The sequence below is a fragment of the Dromaius novaehollandiae genome, chromosome 1 (genome assembly GCF_036370855.1).
Source record: "Dromaius novaehollandiae isolate bDroNov1 chromosome 1, bDroNov1.hap1, whole genome shotgun sequence".
Lineage (NCBI taxonomy): Eukaryota > Metazoa > Chordata > Aves > Casuariiformes > Dromaiidae > Dromaius > Dromaius novaehollandiae.
In genome coordinates, this window is record NC_088098.1 from 37,286,823 (window position 1) to 37,299,694 (window position 12,872).

At 37.5% G+C, this 12,872-nt stretch overlaps 1 protein-coding gene across 7 annotated transcripts in view; it reads left to right on the forward strand.

Annotated features, from left to right (window-relative positions):
* TPH2 (tryptophan hydroxylase 2) overlaps nucleotides 1–12,872 on the forward strand; it is a 97,613-nt gene that overhangs the window by 39,247 nt on the left and 45,494 nt on the right. For 5 of the 7 annotated variants that reach the window (XR_010388410.1, XR_010388413.1, XR_010388416.1 and 2 more), the window contains exons 9-10: nucleotides 2,573–2,668; nucleotides 9,683–9,816. Coding sequence is in view for 2 of the 7 variants with exons in the window: in XM_026100300.2 (XP_025956085.1) it covers nucleotides 2,573–2,668; nucleotides 9,683–9,816; nucleotides 9,903–10,077 (405 nt within the window). In the remaining 5 variants the exon portion in view is untranslated. Of the gene's footprint in view, nucleotides 1–2,572; nucleotides 2,669–9,682; nucleotides 9,817–9,902; nucleotides 10,938–12,872 lie in introns of those variants that run through there. The other 2 variants (XM_026100300.2, XM_064509142.1) reach the window with 1 other exon arrangement.

Consider the following 12,872-nt stretch of genomic DNA (forward strand, 5'->3'; position numbering starts at 1 on the left):
TGTGCGTGTGAGGGGGAAATCATGTATTACTGACTAATGATCTGAAGATGGCAGCATTGGGTGAGCTATCTCGTTTTCTTAGCTAAGTAGAGTTCTCTTAAAATACAGATATTGTAGTTGTTGCATACAGTAAATTTATCAAAAAATCAACTTTTCATTTGAAGGGCTTTTCTGAAGACTGTAGCTTAATACTGCAAGTTAGTAGTAGGCAGACGTGTGTTTTACCGTCTGGTCATTTTGTATGTATTTTATTTAAATTAGTTATACTGAGAATGCAAGTCTTTACCAATGCTAAAGGTAGTTTCTCATCAGCAAGTATATGCTTATAAATATGAATCCTGTTTATTATAATAATAGTAGTAATTCTTGCAACATTAGTAGAAAGATCTCTCTATCCCCGGTTTATCCACCAAGGTGAAGTGAAATCCAGGTCTCCATCTCTCTTGTGAACACCCTACCTCTGGGCTGCAGAGACAGCTCTCTCGTGCTAGTGTTAGCTCTCTCCCTTTTACCTCTCCTTTCCGTGTTAGTGCACATCTTCAGAGAAGTAGAGGGTGTTTTTCTTGCTTCCCTCCACTGGCTTTAAATGCTGAATGGAACATTCTCCTGGGAACAGCATGGCATTGGTTTGATCTTCCTCAAGCTGAGGGACGTCTAGAGTAAAGGTATCCTACATCATATGGCCACTCTTACAGATCTTCTATGATAGGCAAACACCAGATTCCCCGTTTTAGCAGTTTGTTCATTTCAAGAATGAAAATGACTGTGATCCCCAGGTTTTATGAGCAGCCCAGTCCTGTTGTATGTCTGTCAGGTTGTTTGTGTTCAGAGCATATCTATTAGTTCCATCCTTCTAGGAGAGTGGAGAGGGAGGGGGCTAGTTCAAAGTGGCTAGTAGGATTTAGGCATAAAGCTGAGCTGTTTTTTGATGGTGGCGGCATGTACAGAACCAGGAGTATATCTCCCTTAAAGGTTTTTCTGTCAAAATGTTTAGGCAGGAAAGCTAAGTTTGTACTCTTCTTAGTGGTAGGTGTCTCAGCTTCATTCAAGTCCTACGTTAGACTTCTGTGTCATTTGCGTATCTGGCTAAAGTTCCTGAGACAGCTTTTTTGGAAACCAGTTGCCTTGGTTTTCCTCTAATTGGTGACATCAGCTGCTTGCACCTAATAAAAAAAATTATCCCAGCTTGACTTATGCAAGTTAATGGCAAGGTCAGAGGTAGAACTTCAATCTCTTATTTGACAATCCTGTGCTTTCACCTCCTCCTGTGGATATCTGTGCCTTTGACTCCTATAGTGGAACCTGACTCAAAACGTCTAAAGTCATTGGAATCTTCCCTTCTTCCCAGTTGACTTCAGCAGGTTTGGATCAGACACAAAGTTCATGTTTTCATTCTTTTTTATCACACATTTCTACATAGTGCCATGCTGCATAAATCAGTGGCCCTACAGGAACTTATTTATGAGAAAGAAAAATTAATTAGTTCTCAATTTCTAAACATTTGCTGAACTTTAAAGAGCTGTTAATTTCTATTCTTTTGCATTTAGTCTGATACTCAGCCTAAAAGAGTGGAAGTTTTAGGAGAAGGTGGAAATGGCAAAAACAAAATAAAGTTCTCAAGATATTCAGAAAAACTTCAGACTAAGTATCAAATTCTGGGTTGCTTATCCTAAAAGCACATATAAGCTTCACCCACAGTAGCTGTTCCATACTTAATTGAAACTGTAGTCTAAATTCATATTTCATGTGAAGACATACAGCTCTTAATTTCAGTGGAGTTATGTCCCTTTGCACAAATACTGAAATTGTCAGATAATGTAATAAACATAAATATACATGTGATATTTTTGTAGAAGTCAGAAATTAGCTTCCTAAAAGCTTTATGTGTAGAAATAGTTACTGGCTTAATCTGATCTGTTTGATCTAACAAAAACAATCTTAATGTGTCATAACAAAAGTTGAGTAACATAGGAACAGAAATGGTTGTCATCTTTGCTTTTGCATTTAGTGGATACTGGAATAACTGTGCTGCTCAAGGTCCCCTAACATTTAACTTCATTAGTTGAATACAGCAAAGTTCAATGCAGTACTGCTATGCTGGCACTTAAACACATGCCAAACTCAAAGCAACATCACCATCTGCTTACAGTTGAGTGCTCTGAACTGAGTTGCACATCTTCAGAGGTTCCTAGAGAGGCAGACAAGGACTGTGTAGGATTTTCTTTTAAGGCATATCATCTATTTCAGAAGGTTTCAAAAATCTCTGCAGATTACTATCTGCACCTTGGACACCTAAATGACCTTGCTTGTCTGTTCCTAGCTGGCTGTTCTTGTGAACTCTGCAGGTGCCAAGCAAAAAGCAGAATCTCACATTGTTTGTGCAAACCTCCTTTACTGAAGAACATGGCATTTAAAATACTTAGCAGTAATAACATCCTTCATCTGAATTTATTTAAAAAACATGAAATTCTGGAGAAGTAGGGCAATCAAGTGAATATGGAACCAGTTGTCATTGCTCAAGTGCTTGTTTGCAACTGCAATGTATGTAACTCTATACCTATATGTTTTACAGTGCTATTTTTTTACTATTGAATTTGGCCTTTGCAAGCAAGAAGGACAACTACGTGCTTACGGGGCAGGACTTCTGTCTTCTATTGGAGAACTAAAGGTATGTGGGTTGATATGCCCTTTAAGCAGAAACAATTTACTTTTAATCATAACAAAATAATAGTAGGATGTAAATAGTTTGATTTTTGAATAACTATTAAAATAGTTCTCAAGATAAAAACCTTACTTTTAAAATATGATATTGACCTGAAAACTTTGAATTTTGAAAAATCAGCTGGCACCTGAAGCATGAAATGGATTTGTAAGGACTGAAATACCACAGCAGCTATAAATTACAAAACTTATTTCTATTTGAATTTTAAAAAGTAAGTACCCTATGAGATGCTTGCATTTTTTGTGAATGGAGGCCTCTTAATCTTAAAACTCATAGATTCTAGTAGGTAAGGTGATTTTGATGTCCTAGATTCTGGATACTTTGTTTAGAAGAAAAACACTTATTCTGAATATAGGCAAAAATTTGTTTTGAAATAAGACCTGATTTTTTTTGTGGATAATCCAGTGTATTTCAGTGGATTAGGTATAGAACAGTATTTATGAAGATACTGATTCAGTAGATTAATCATATTTAAAATGCAGGCATGCATCTAAGCTCATGCTAAACTTAAAGTGTATGCCTAAGTAACAGTACATAGAGCTCTATTCTTAAAAAGACAAAAGTGCATTGAGTTAGTAGTTGTAGTGGAATATTCTGTGCCTCTTTTTCTGCCTGAAGAATATAAGAAACAAGCAAAGGTATTTTGCCACAAGTGTAATATTTTGAGAAGTAGTGCATCTCTGTTGGCAAGATAGGAGGGAAGGGGAAGGAGATGAAGGAATACTATGTTCTGGGACCCAAATGAGCTCTTGGTGGCTTTTCATTTAAACATTTGGGTTCAGAAAGCATATATAGAATAGTGTTTACAAACTGTTTTGCAGTAAATCTGCTATATATCTGTGTAACCAGCTCCACTTAGCACTTTATCAGTAGTATCTCAGTCTCTTTTTGGTGTTTGTTTCACCTTTAATTGAGAACGTTCAGGCTGAAGCTCATTAGTCAAATTGCTATGCTTTTATTAGTAAGCTTGCAGAAGGGAATTAAAAGAAGTAGTGGGAAAAAGGTCACAGAAAAGGACTTTCTCGGATATCTTTTCTTTGATTGCATTACAGTTTTTCTCAATTGAGTACATACTTCAGCCACAGAAGCATTTTGCTGTAACAGCCTGGCAATATTTTGTCCCCAAAGTGCAAAGATGGTTAAACACAATGACATGAACATGTCTCACTTGTTTTCTTCTGTCCCAACAACATTCAATGCTGAGCCCCAAAGTCTGTGCATGGTTCAGCAGGGACCCAGGCCTTTCATTTGAACTAACAGTTACAGTTGTTAAGCGATGACCCTGAAAATGCCTATTATGTCATTTACAAAATCTAAAGGCATAAAAGCAAGGAAATGAATACTCAACAACCTAATAAATCTTATACCATCCATGTCACAAACAAACACATTATTCTTATCAAGTATGCATATTTTGTTCCCACACAGCAATCTTAGCTGTGATCCCAAATCTGATTTCTTCACTCAGCAATAATCCCAGGGTATAAAGACAAAGCATAATCCTTTTGAAAAGCAACAATAAAAATTATATAATGTGCACATTAATGTGCTATATTGATCTGCTTCAAAGGTAAGACCATATATCATAATAATTTTGCCATAAATCAATAATATTATATGCTTCTCTTACATACATATATATTTCATAGATGTTAAGCCAGAAGGGACTATTAGATCATCTGGTTTCACCTCTTGTATATCACAGACTATTAAATTTCACCCAGACCTTGCATGTACTGAGCACAGGGACTTAAGTTAGACTAAAACATTTCAGTTCTTGAGAGATTAAGCACTTGTGTGCTGCAGGCACAGAACAGCACCATACTACAAGTACCCGTAGTCTCTGTGAAGGAATTGATAAGGTGAAAAATGGCCACTGGTCTTTGTGGAAGCTCTGTGCTCCAGAGTAGAAAAGAAGGTAAGGAATCCTCCTCCGCCAAAATTACTGAAGTTTCTGCTAATCTGACCAAGTAGAAGCTCTTTCTAGACCACAAATCTGACAGTCAGTGTGCTTCATGGAAACAAAATACATCAGCCAGGTGCATCTGGGCACCTCATAACACTGGTGCACAACCAGTAGAGACACAACGTCTCCTATCTTGTGTCTAGCCATTGCCAGTTTCTGATGTTTTACTGGAAAGCAACCTTTCTTATTTCTGCCCTTATCTCCTAGCACCCATTGGGAGGGAAAATTTCTTCTTTGACCTGCAGGTGTCTGAAAGATAATGCTAATGTAGTAGTCTGTAGTTGAGATCCTGATGATATCAATATCCTGATTGTAACAGAGATGCTAATGGGAAGCAGCAATTGCTCTGAACATTATGAGAACAATACCAGCTATTTCTGTGATGAATGGGGATGAATAGGGAACTTGGATTGCATGACCATGAAGTCTGACCCCCATATGTACCACCCCTGTAATTCTCATAGGAGACAGAGCAAAAGTCCTTTCAGAAATAACTACTGCTATTCTTAAGATAACAGTGATGGTGGGGCCACAGTGTCCTCTGTGAAACCATTCAAATATTTATTTATCCTTAACACTAGGAAGGTAGATCTTGTTTCAGTCTTGATTTTTTTTGCCCTGACTTTACAGACATTTGATATTACTATGCTTTTGTCAGCAAGAAGAAAAGCTCTTTCTTCAGTTGCCCTCCACATCAATTCTCTTTTCAGTGTCACAGTATTCACAGGAAACAAAACAGTGCCCAGTTTTACATATAACACCTAGAAATAACTGAGTAGCATTATATGCAGGGTGGAAGTAGCCAGCAGTATTTGGGCCTTTTAGATGAGTGAATGGCTTGTTCAGTCATCCCTATTTCTATGTTACACTACTCCACCCTGCAAATCTGGCCAACAGCTTTATCAATGGAGAACTAAAAGCTAGGGAAATAAAGTGACCAGCCTATTAGTATAGGATTTCCTTGAAGTTTTTTTCCCCACTCGGTATTTAGAGTTAGAATTTCAGGTACTGAAAGATACAAATCCTGATGTGCATGCTGTGGAAGCATCAAACAAAGTGCAGAAAGCACAACAAAGTAAGGAGAAGGATAAGATTAAAAATGAAGCCTGGTGGGGAAGGAATAATATAGTAAGTAGTTATAAAATATTCTCCCTAATATAGTCAGGTTAACTCTAGCTAACGCTCTTACACAGTATATATTTGGGGCTTAGAGATAAGGTAGAAATAATGTACATTTCAATTACTAAAATTATTTCTGAAAGGCAGTCCAAATGTCTTTGGAAACTTTAATCCATTTACTTTATATGGTGCTCTCTTGAACCCTTTCATTAAAGGAGCCTTCCTGTCAACTTCAGGTGGCTGTAGATCAAATCATATGTCCCTGTTACATGCTTCTATATTTAGCAGAGAGTCAGACTTCAAAATTTTTTGTATTCCTTTTTAAATCAAATACAATATCCAGTCATGTCTTGTTTTAATGATATTTGATGTTAAGAATAAGCAAGATTAGCCTATCCCTTTTTATAACCAAAAAGATAAGGCAATGGATTCAAATACAAGTTTTGGGTTTGTTTTCTGAAGAGGATGAAGACGATGGAGAAAACTCATGGTGCTAGATGCTCATTTTGCTGCTCCTTTTAACTGGAGAGTCTCTTCCTATTTCTCTAAACAATATATAAAGTTACACTGATAACATGCAAAATTTGTGGTAGCATCAGCTCACAAATCTGGAAATATCTTATGTTAGAGATAAGCAGAAAGCCATTTAAGAGCATATTTTTTCAAGACTCTTGAATTCTCCAACAGAATAGCAAGGCAATAAAATCACTACTGGCATACAGGCAATTTCTCACCTGTGTTCTTATTCTGCCCACACCCCTGTTCTCCCCAGAGAGTGCAGTATTTATAACTCATCTCAGGTTTCCCACCTGCTAACTGAAGGTTTTGCTTTTTTAAAGCAATTTTTAAATGGGGATTGTCTTTTTCTTGAGCTGTCCCATTGTCCAATATTACTGCTTTTCCTGGGAATCAGTGAAGATCAGTTTGGAAGTTTCACTCCAAGCTCTTGTTGCTTAAACTGTGTTAGCACAGGCATTGAAACTTATGTAAATGGACTATTAAAGACGGTTATTACCCTAACTCCACAAGATGGTGAGATGTTCTATTTGACTGAAAACTGTGATCCATATGAACATTAGCCTTGACATCTCATGAAGGTGGATGAGTAAAGAGGTTTAGGAGGGAGAAATCCATATTAGATATTTACGCATTTGAGTTCAGTAAAGATACACATCCAAACAAAACATAAGTGAATAGCGTTTGTTAAAAAAAAAATACAGATCTGAGCTTAACAGCTTTTGGACTGAGCAGACAAAGCTTTTCTTTGATATTCTTTACTTCACAATGCCCCTACAGTACCCAAGGACTAACATTTCATAGCACTGTGATGTTTCTGAAAAACACTCTAGTTCTGCTTTGGGTCAGTGTCCTGACCATCCTAGTTCAAACTAGAGAGTTTATGGTCTCTCTGAACATTTGGCTACAGCCTTGATGCTGAATCCTGGCATTGCTGGTGTCACCATATCAACTCAGTAGTGCACTTAACGGATGCCAGGCTGCACAATTTCAAACCTCCATCTTGCAAAGATACTTAGCATTGCAGTGGTCACCATTGTAATGCCTAATTGATCTAAGCCCAGAAGCTGTATCCAAGGAGGGATATAAGCATCTCAGGTGGGAGTTCAGCAGAATTTAGGCACTTCAGTCCCAAACTGTGATGCTAAGAGTAACTGATTGGGTGTCACCTAACTCTGAAGGCGTGCTCTTGCCTGGTGTCTGCACATCCCATTCTCTGCAGAGTTGCTGTGAGGCAGCAGCTCTGCTCAGGTGTAAACTAAACTGAGAAGCTGAGAAGAATAACTGGAAGTGCTTTCTCAGAGCACATCCAGTGTGATATAACAAAGAATTATCTTTCTGCTTCCCTTTAAACTCTCCCCTTTTATGAACAGGCTCAGTGATTACAGCACTTGTTCATGAAGTGGGAGCCACAGGCTCAATCCTCTTCTCAACTCTCTAGCTTTCAGTCCCCTCCTTCTGTTCAAGGAGTGGGCTTGTACCATCAGAAGCCATTTATGAGTGGAGGAGAAGAGGAGAGGAGAACAACCTCACCCTTTCTTTTGAAGCTGTCGCATACAGAAAAGGGTTCATGAGCCAGACTTAGTAAGCTACTGATTCAGTTCCACAGAAAGCTTCGTCAGGAGCATTCTGTTGATTCCCTGCACAGGGCTTTCCTGAATCCTTTCAGAGTTTTAAAACTTAGTGCTTTAGACACTTGAGGCATCAGGCCCCACCTGGAAGTAAAAAGTCACCTTAAAAGCAGATGTTTTTATCCATGGTTAACCTCCCAGGAAACCTATTATAATTCCCAGTCAAGAAAAGCAAATTCAGTTCAATGGAAGGAGGTAAATGCCTAAATTTACAGGCACTCAAGCACATTAGGGCTCTGCAAGGAGATGATGGCAACAAAGATATAGATGGGGACCAGATAAGGTGAGCCTGTTCTGCAGTCCATTTGTAAGAGGATGCTGGTTAAGATAGGCCATTTTTTGAATGTTTTGCTTTTAAACCTGTTTAACTGATAGGTATCTAGAAACAGTCAACTTAGTGAAAAGGAACAGTTACATGTACTGAAGGAAGTTAATTCCCCAACATTTTAAGTTTCCATGTATTAATTTTTCATGTATTTATTTTTGGAGAGAGATAAAGTGGGAAGAAGAGATTCTTGTTCCAGTTTTATGTTGTGTTATTTGGAGACTGCAGGTTGAGAGCTGGTGTGATATTTTCAGAGTCTTTCACAGAGATTTAGGAATGAACAACTCAGATAAAAGATGGGGCGAATGCCTAAAGGTACTGCTCTGCTCCAAAGAATGTCCACCCAAAAAGAAAATAAAGAAATAAGAGGCACCTTCATATCTCAGGGATCTGCTCCCCCCATGTCATTTCTCCATGCTTCTCACACACATCCTTGATATGGATAGATATTAGGGGACTAAAGGAAGTGGACTTAAATACGCTCACTTTCTATGGTTGTACTTCTGTCAGAGCACTGAGAATGAAAATACCTGTGCTCTAAAGGTTAAGGTAGATCCAAAAACTAATACAAGTACCATAAACTCCGAGTGGAAGGGGGAGCTAGAAAAAGATTTTGTTGTAAAATGTCTCAGTGCTTAGTTTTTAGCTTTGAGACCTCTGTGTCCTTTTTAGCGGCTTATGCCAGTCACATAAAGAGTAAGGCTAATCCAAAATCTCTTCTCTGGGTAGCAATACTTGATTCCTTGTCTTCCTAACATCTACTCTGTACATATCTGTGCCAGCTTATTTAGTTCTTTTTTCCTTACTGTATTATACGGAGCATTATTGTTCGGGTGAATGTGGTAGAAGGGTAATACATTTCATCAGCACACAATCCATAGGCATTGTTTAATGGATTTTCAGATACATAGTTTCACTCTTAAACTCAATGTCAGGAAAATAGCATTTGAATTTGGCCTGAAAATGTGATGCACAGATTATGTGAATGGTTTGGTCACACTCAGTTGCTCTACCAAGATGATCATCAATTCTGACAGTTAAGTGATATTTTGGGGACATACATATTTGTAGTTGTGTAGATCATTTTTCAGGAATGGTTATTTTATGACTTTTTTCCAGCTGAAGATGTAGGTCTAGATGCCTGCATGGCAGGTACCTTTCTAATCTGCTCTTGATTTTTTTAATAATTATTTTGGGGAAAAAATGACAGTGTCTGAAAAAAAGATTTCTTAAGTAGCAAGTGATTTATTCTATTCACACTGAAAGATCACTGTGTGTTAAACAAATGAGGCTACCAACTAACGTCAGACATACAGCACAACGAAATAAAAGCTGTATGCAACTGTATAGATACTAAGGGATATCAAAATACGGTTTGAAAGATATTGTAATGTATTTTGCAGCATGCTCTCTCCGACAAGGCCAACGTGAAAACATTTGATCCAAAGACAACCTGTTTGCAAGAATGCCTTATCACCACTTTTCAGGAAGCTTACTTTGTTTCAGAAAGTTTTGAAGAAGCCAAAGAGAAGATGAGGTAAATTATTTCCCTTGACTCCAAAATCTAATTTTCTCTTCTTTAGTGGTAGAAAAAAGAGGTATTAATTTTCTTTTTTCTTTCAGGGACTTTGCCAAATCAATCAATCGTCCCTTTTCTGTGTATTTCAATCCGTACACACAGAGCATTGAGATTCTGAAAGATACCAGGAGTATAGAAAATGTTGTTCAGGATCTCCGGAGCGATCTAAACACTGTATGTGATGCTTTAAGCAAAATGAACAGATATTTAGGAATTTGACATTTGTGGTACTGTGACTTACTGTCTGCTGCTCTTTCTGTAGCCGGTCTAGTAACATCACATGGTATGGCTAACTTTTCAAATGCATCAATTTTCCCTTTACAGCTTGGCCTGTGGCTTGCGTCATTATGTAGCTCTGTCTAATTGTAATGTGCAAACAAACTAAGGCAATGCTAATTCATAAACGCAACATGGAATGTGGCAGTATATAACCAGCAATTCCTCAACACAATGTCATGTACAAGTACACGATTAAAAACTTGCCTGGCAATGGTTTTGTTTCCTTAAGGAGATGATTTGCTTCAATGTAATATATAAGAAATGGTGTTGCTTATTTCATTAAGAGTCTGAGTTTATTTCTTTGTAAACCCTTTCCTCCCATAAGAGTCCAGAAAAAATATTTGCAGAATTTTCCATTTTCTTTGTAAGAGAATCTGTATTTCTTTCTACAGTGGTAAAGGCAATGTTTTGCCATACATCTGTAACAGAACTGAGAGTTTCTTGTGATTGAGCAATACAATTTACATACAATGTTATACAATACTATATACAATGTTATATACAACATACAATGCTAAGATCAGGAAGGCTATGTATCAGCATTAGAAGGTCTATGGAAATTACAGATTGAGAGACTCACAACTGACAAATATTCAAAGTGGATGAGTAATTGCAAAACAATATAAAACCTCTGGCAATTCCTGCAGAAAGGGTAGCTCTAGTTCATATGTATAGTACCTCTGACCTGTGATAATCCTGAGTATGCTTACTCCACAGCATTTGTCTGGGAATAAGAGTGGAAATGCTTTTGTTACTCCAGGTTGTTAGATGTGAACATAAAGCCCTTCTACATCATTGTATGCCTTTTCGTATCACTTGTCTTTTGAGGGTACTCCTCTTGCATTTCATGCATAATTTGCCTTTCTTTGTTATGCCACGTTCAACCTTGACATGAGCATGCATGACTGGGTCTACACTTTATCAGTATCAGCACATATAAAAGGGTGAATATGGAAGTTGTTATTTAATTATAGCCAAGATGATTATCAGTCAGTAGATTACTTGTGGGGTGATTAAATCATGTAGACACCCAAGCTGCCTAGCTTGTGCCAGATGGGTGCAGGTAATGCCTGTGTTAATAAACTCTGAGTTAGCGAGCTCTGACAGAAGTACGAGCTCTGTCTGGGGAGTGTAGTGCAGAAATATTTGAGCTAGCTCTTATCTGGAAGCAGTAATTATGCATGTCTTTCCTTTATCTGGATTATTCCATTCTCCTATTAGTCCAGATAATAGAGAGTTGACTATATTGTAGGGACCCTTGTTAATGGAAACCACATGACTTATGCAGATCCTGTCAGTATGGGTGAAAGTGTCATAGCTTGTCTACATGTGTGGAAAATAGATATCTATTGAAGCTGTTCTCCCAGCTGAAATAGTTATGCAGATACTCCAAAGTGTTGCTAGCAGTTTCAACATAAAAAGAGCACCACCTGATAGTATCAGCACATCCTTAAATAAGAGGCAATCTGTAAGGGTAATTTTCATAGGGAAATCTGCCACCTCCTCAAAGATAACTATGAGATAACAGGAAACGCTCTTTTCTGTAGATGGTCCCTGCTGCATTCTAATGCTGCCGTTAATACAGTGTGGAAAATCTAGTTTTAGATTTAACTGTGACTGCCCTTGGTACAAATGAAGAGCTGTTGAATTATCCCGTGGGGATCAGCATGCTGAAAGAGTTTTTTTAACTTCCTGATGTTAGTGTTTACTCCGTTAACTAGCACTTATCACAGAAGAGTTGCTGGCAACCTTGGTATAGAAGTTTCTTCCTCTTTCTTCCCATGGAGTCTAATAAACCTCTTGTAGCTCCTTCTGGAGAAAATGGACTTTACCAAGATTTGCTGTATCTAGTCTGAAAAATCATTGCACAAAGAATAGTAGATCTTACTTGGTTCAAGAACTGATGGAGTACTATTGCTTACTTAAGTAAAATAAAGTCACAAAGAGAAACAAAGATACAAAGCTTACAAAATTACTGAGTTTTCCCTTGAATCAGAATTACACAGGAAAGCTTTTAATACTTACATTATCTGGATTTATTCTCTTTTTCTGAATAGCTTGAAATAAGGATTCCACAGCAGTAAAACAATAGAAGCATATCTTTGTTTTGTTTCGTACTGTTAACAAGTAAATCTTATTATGGATTAGGGAGAAACCCTTGCAATCCAATAGTCATTTTAGGACTAATGATGGCAAGGAAACTGTCTACAATGAAGATATAATGTCAATGAAACAGAACATTGTCAAAGGATAATGGGCTCCTGCTGCTAGATATATGCTTAATCCAATGATTTTATTTCTATTATACAACATGATTAAAAATAAATTAAATATAATGGGCTAAGGAATAATAGTGATTTAGAGAGAAAATTGCTCATTGTTCTTATATAGTGAAGCTGCGTTCTTACAGGCTAACAGAGCAAACTTGTTTTGGGCTTCAGCCAGTCAGGAGCCAGGACTCAGAAAGAATGCTTTAAAAAGTGCACTGCTGCACTTTTATGAATCAAATAGTTCCAACTTAGCTGAAATTCTTCTCTGCAGTTTTTATTAGCAAATTAAGATCAGCCATGCAGCAATCTCCTTGGATGACAAGCTCATTTAGGCATAATGAGGGAATTATTGACAGTTATCAAATTACACTAACGTTTCATTTAAAACAGACCATATTTATCTAAGGTGCTTGTTTAGCTTTAGTGAGCTGGACTCTGGAAATTGGACTTCTGGCTTAGGCTCAT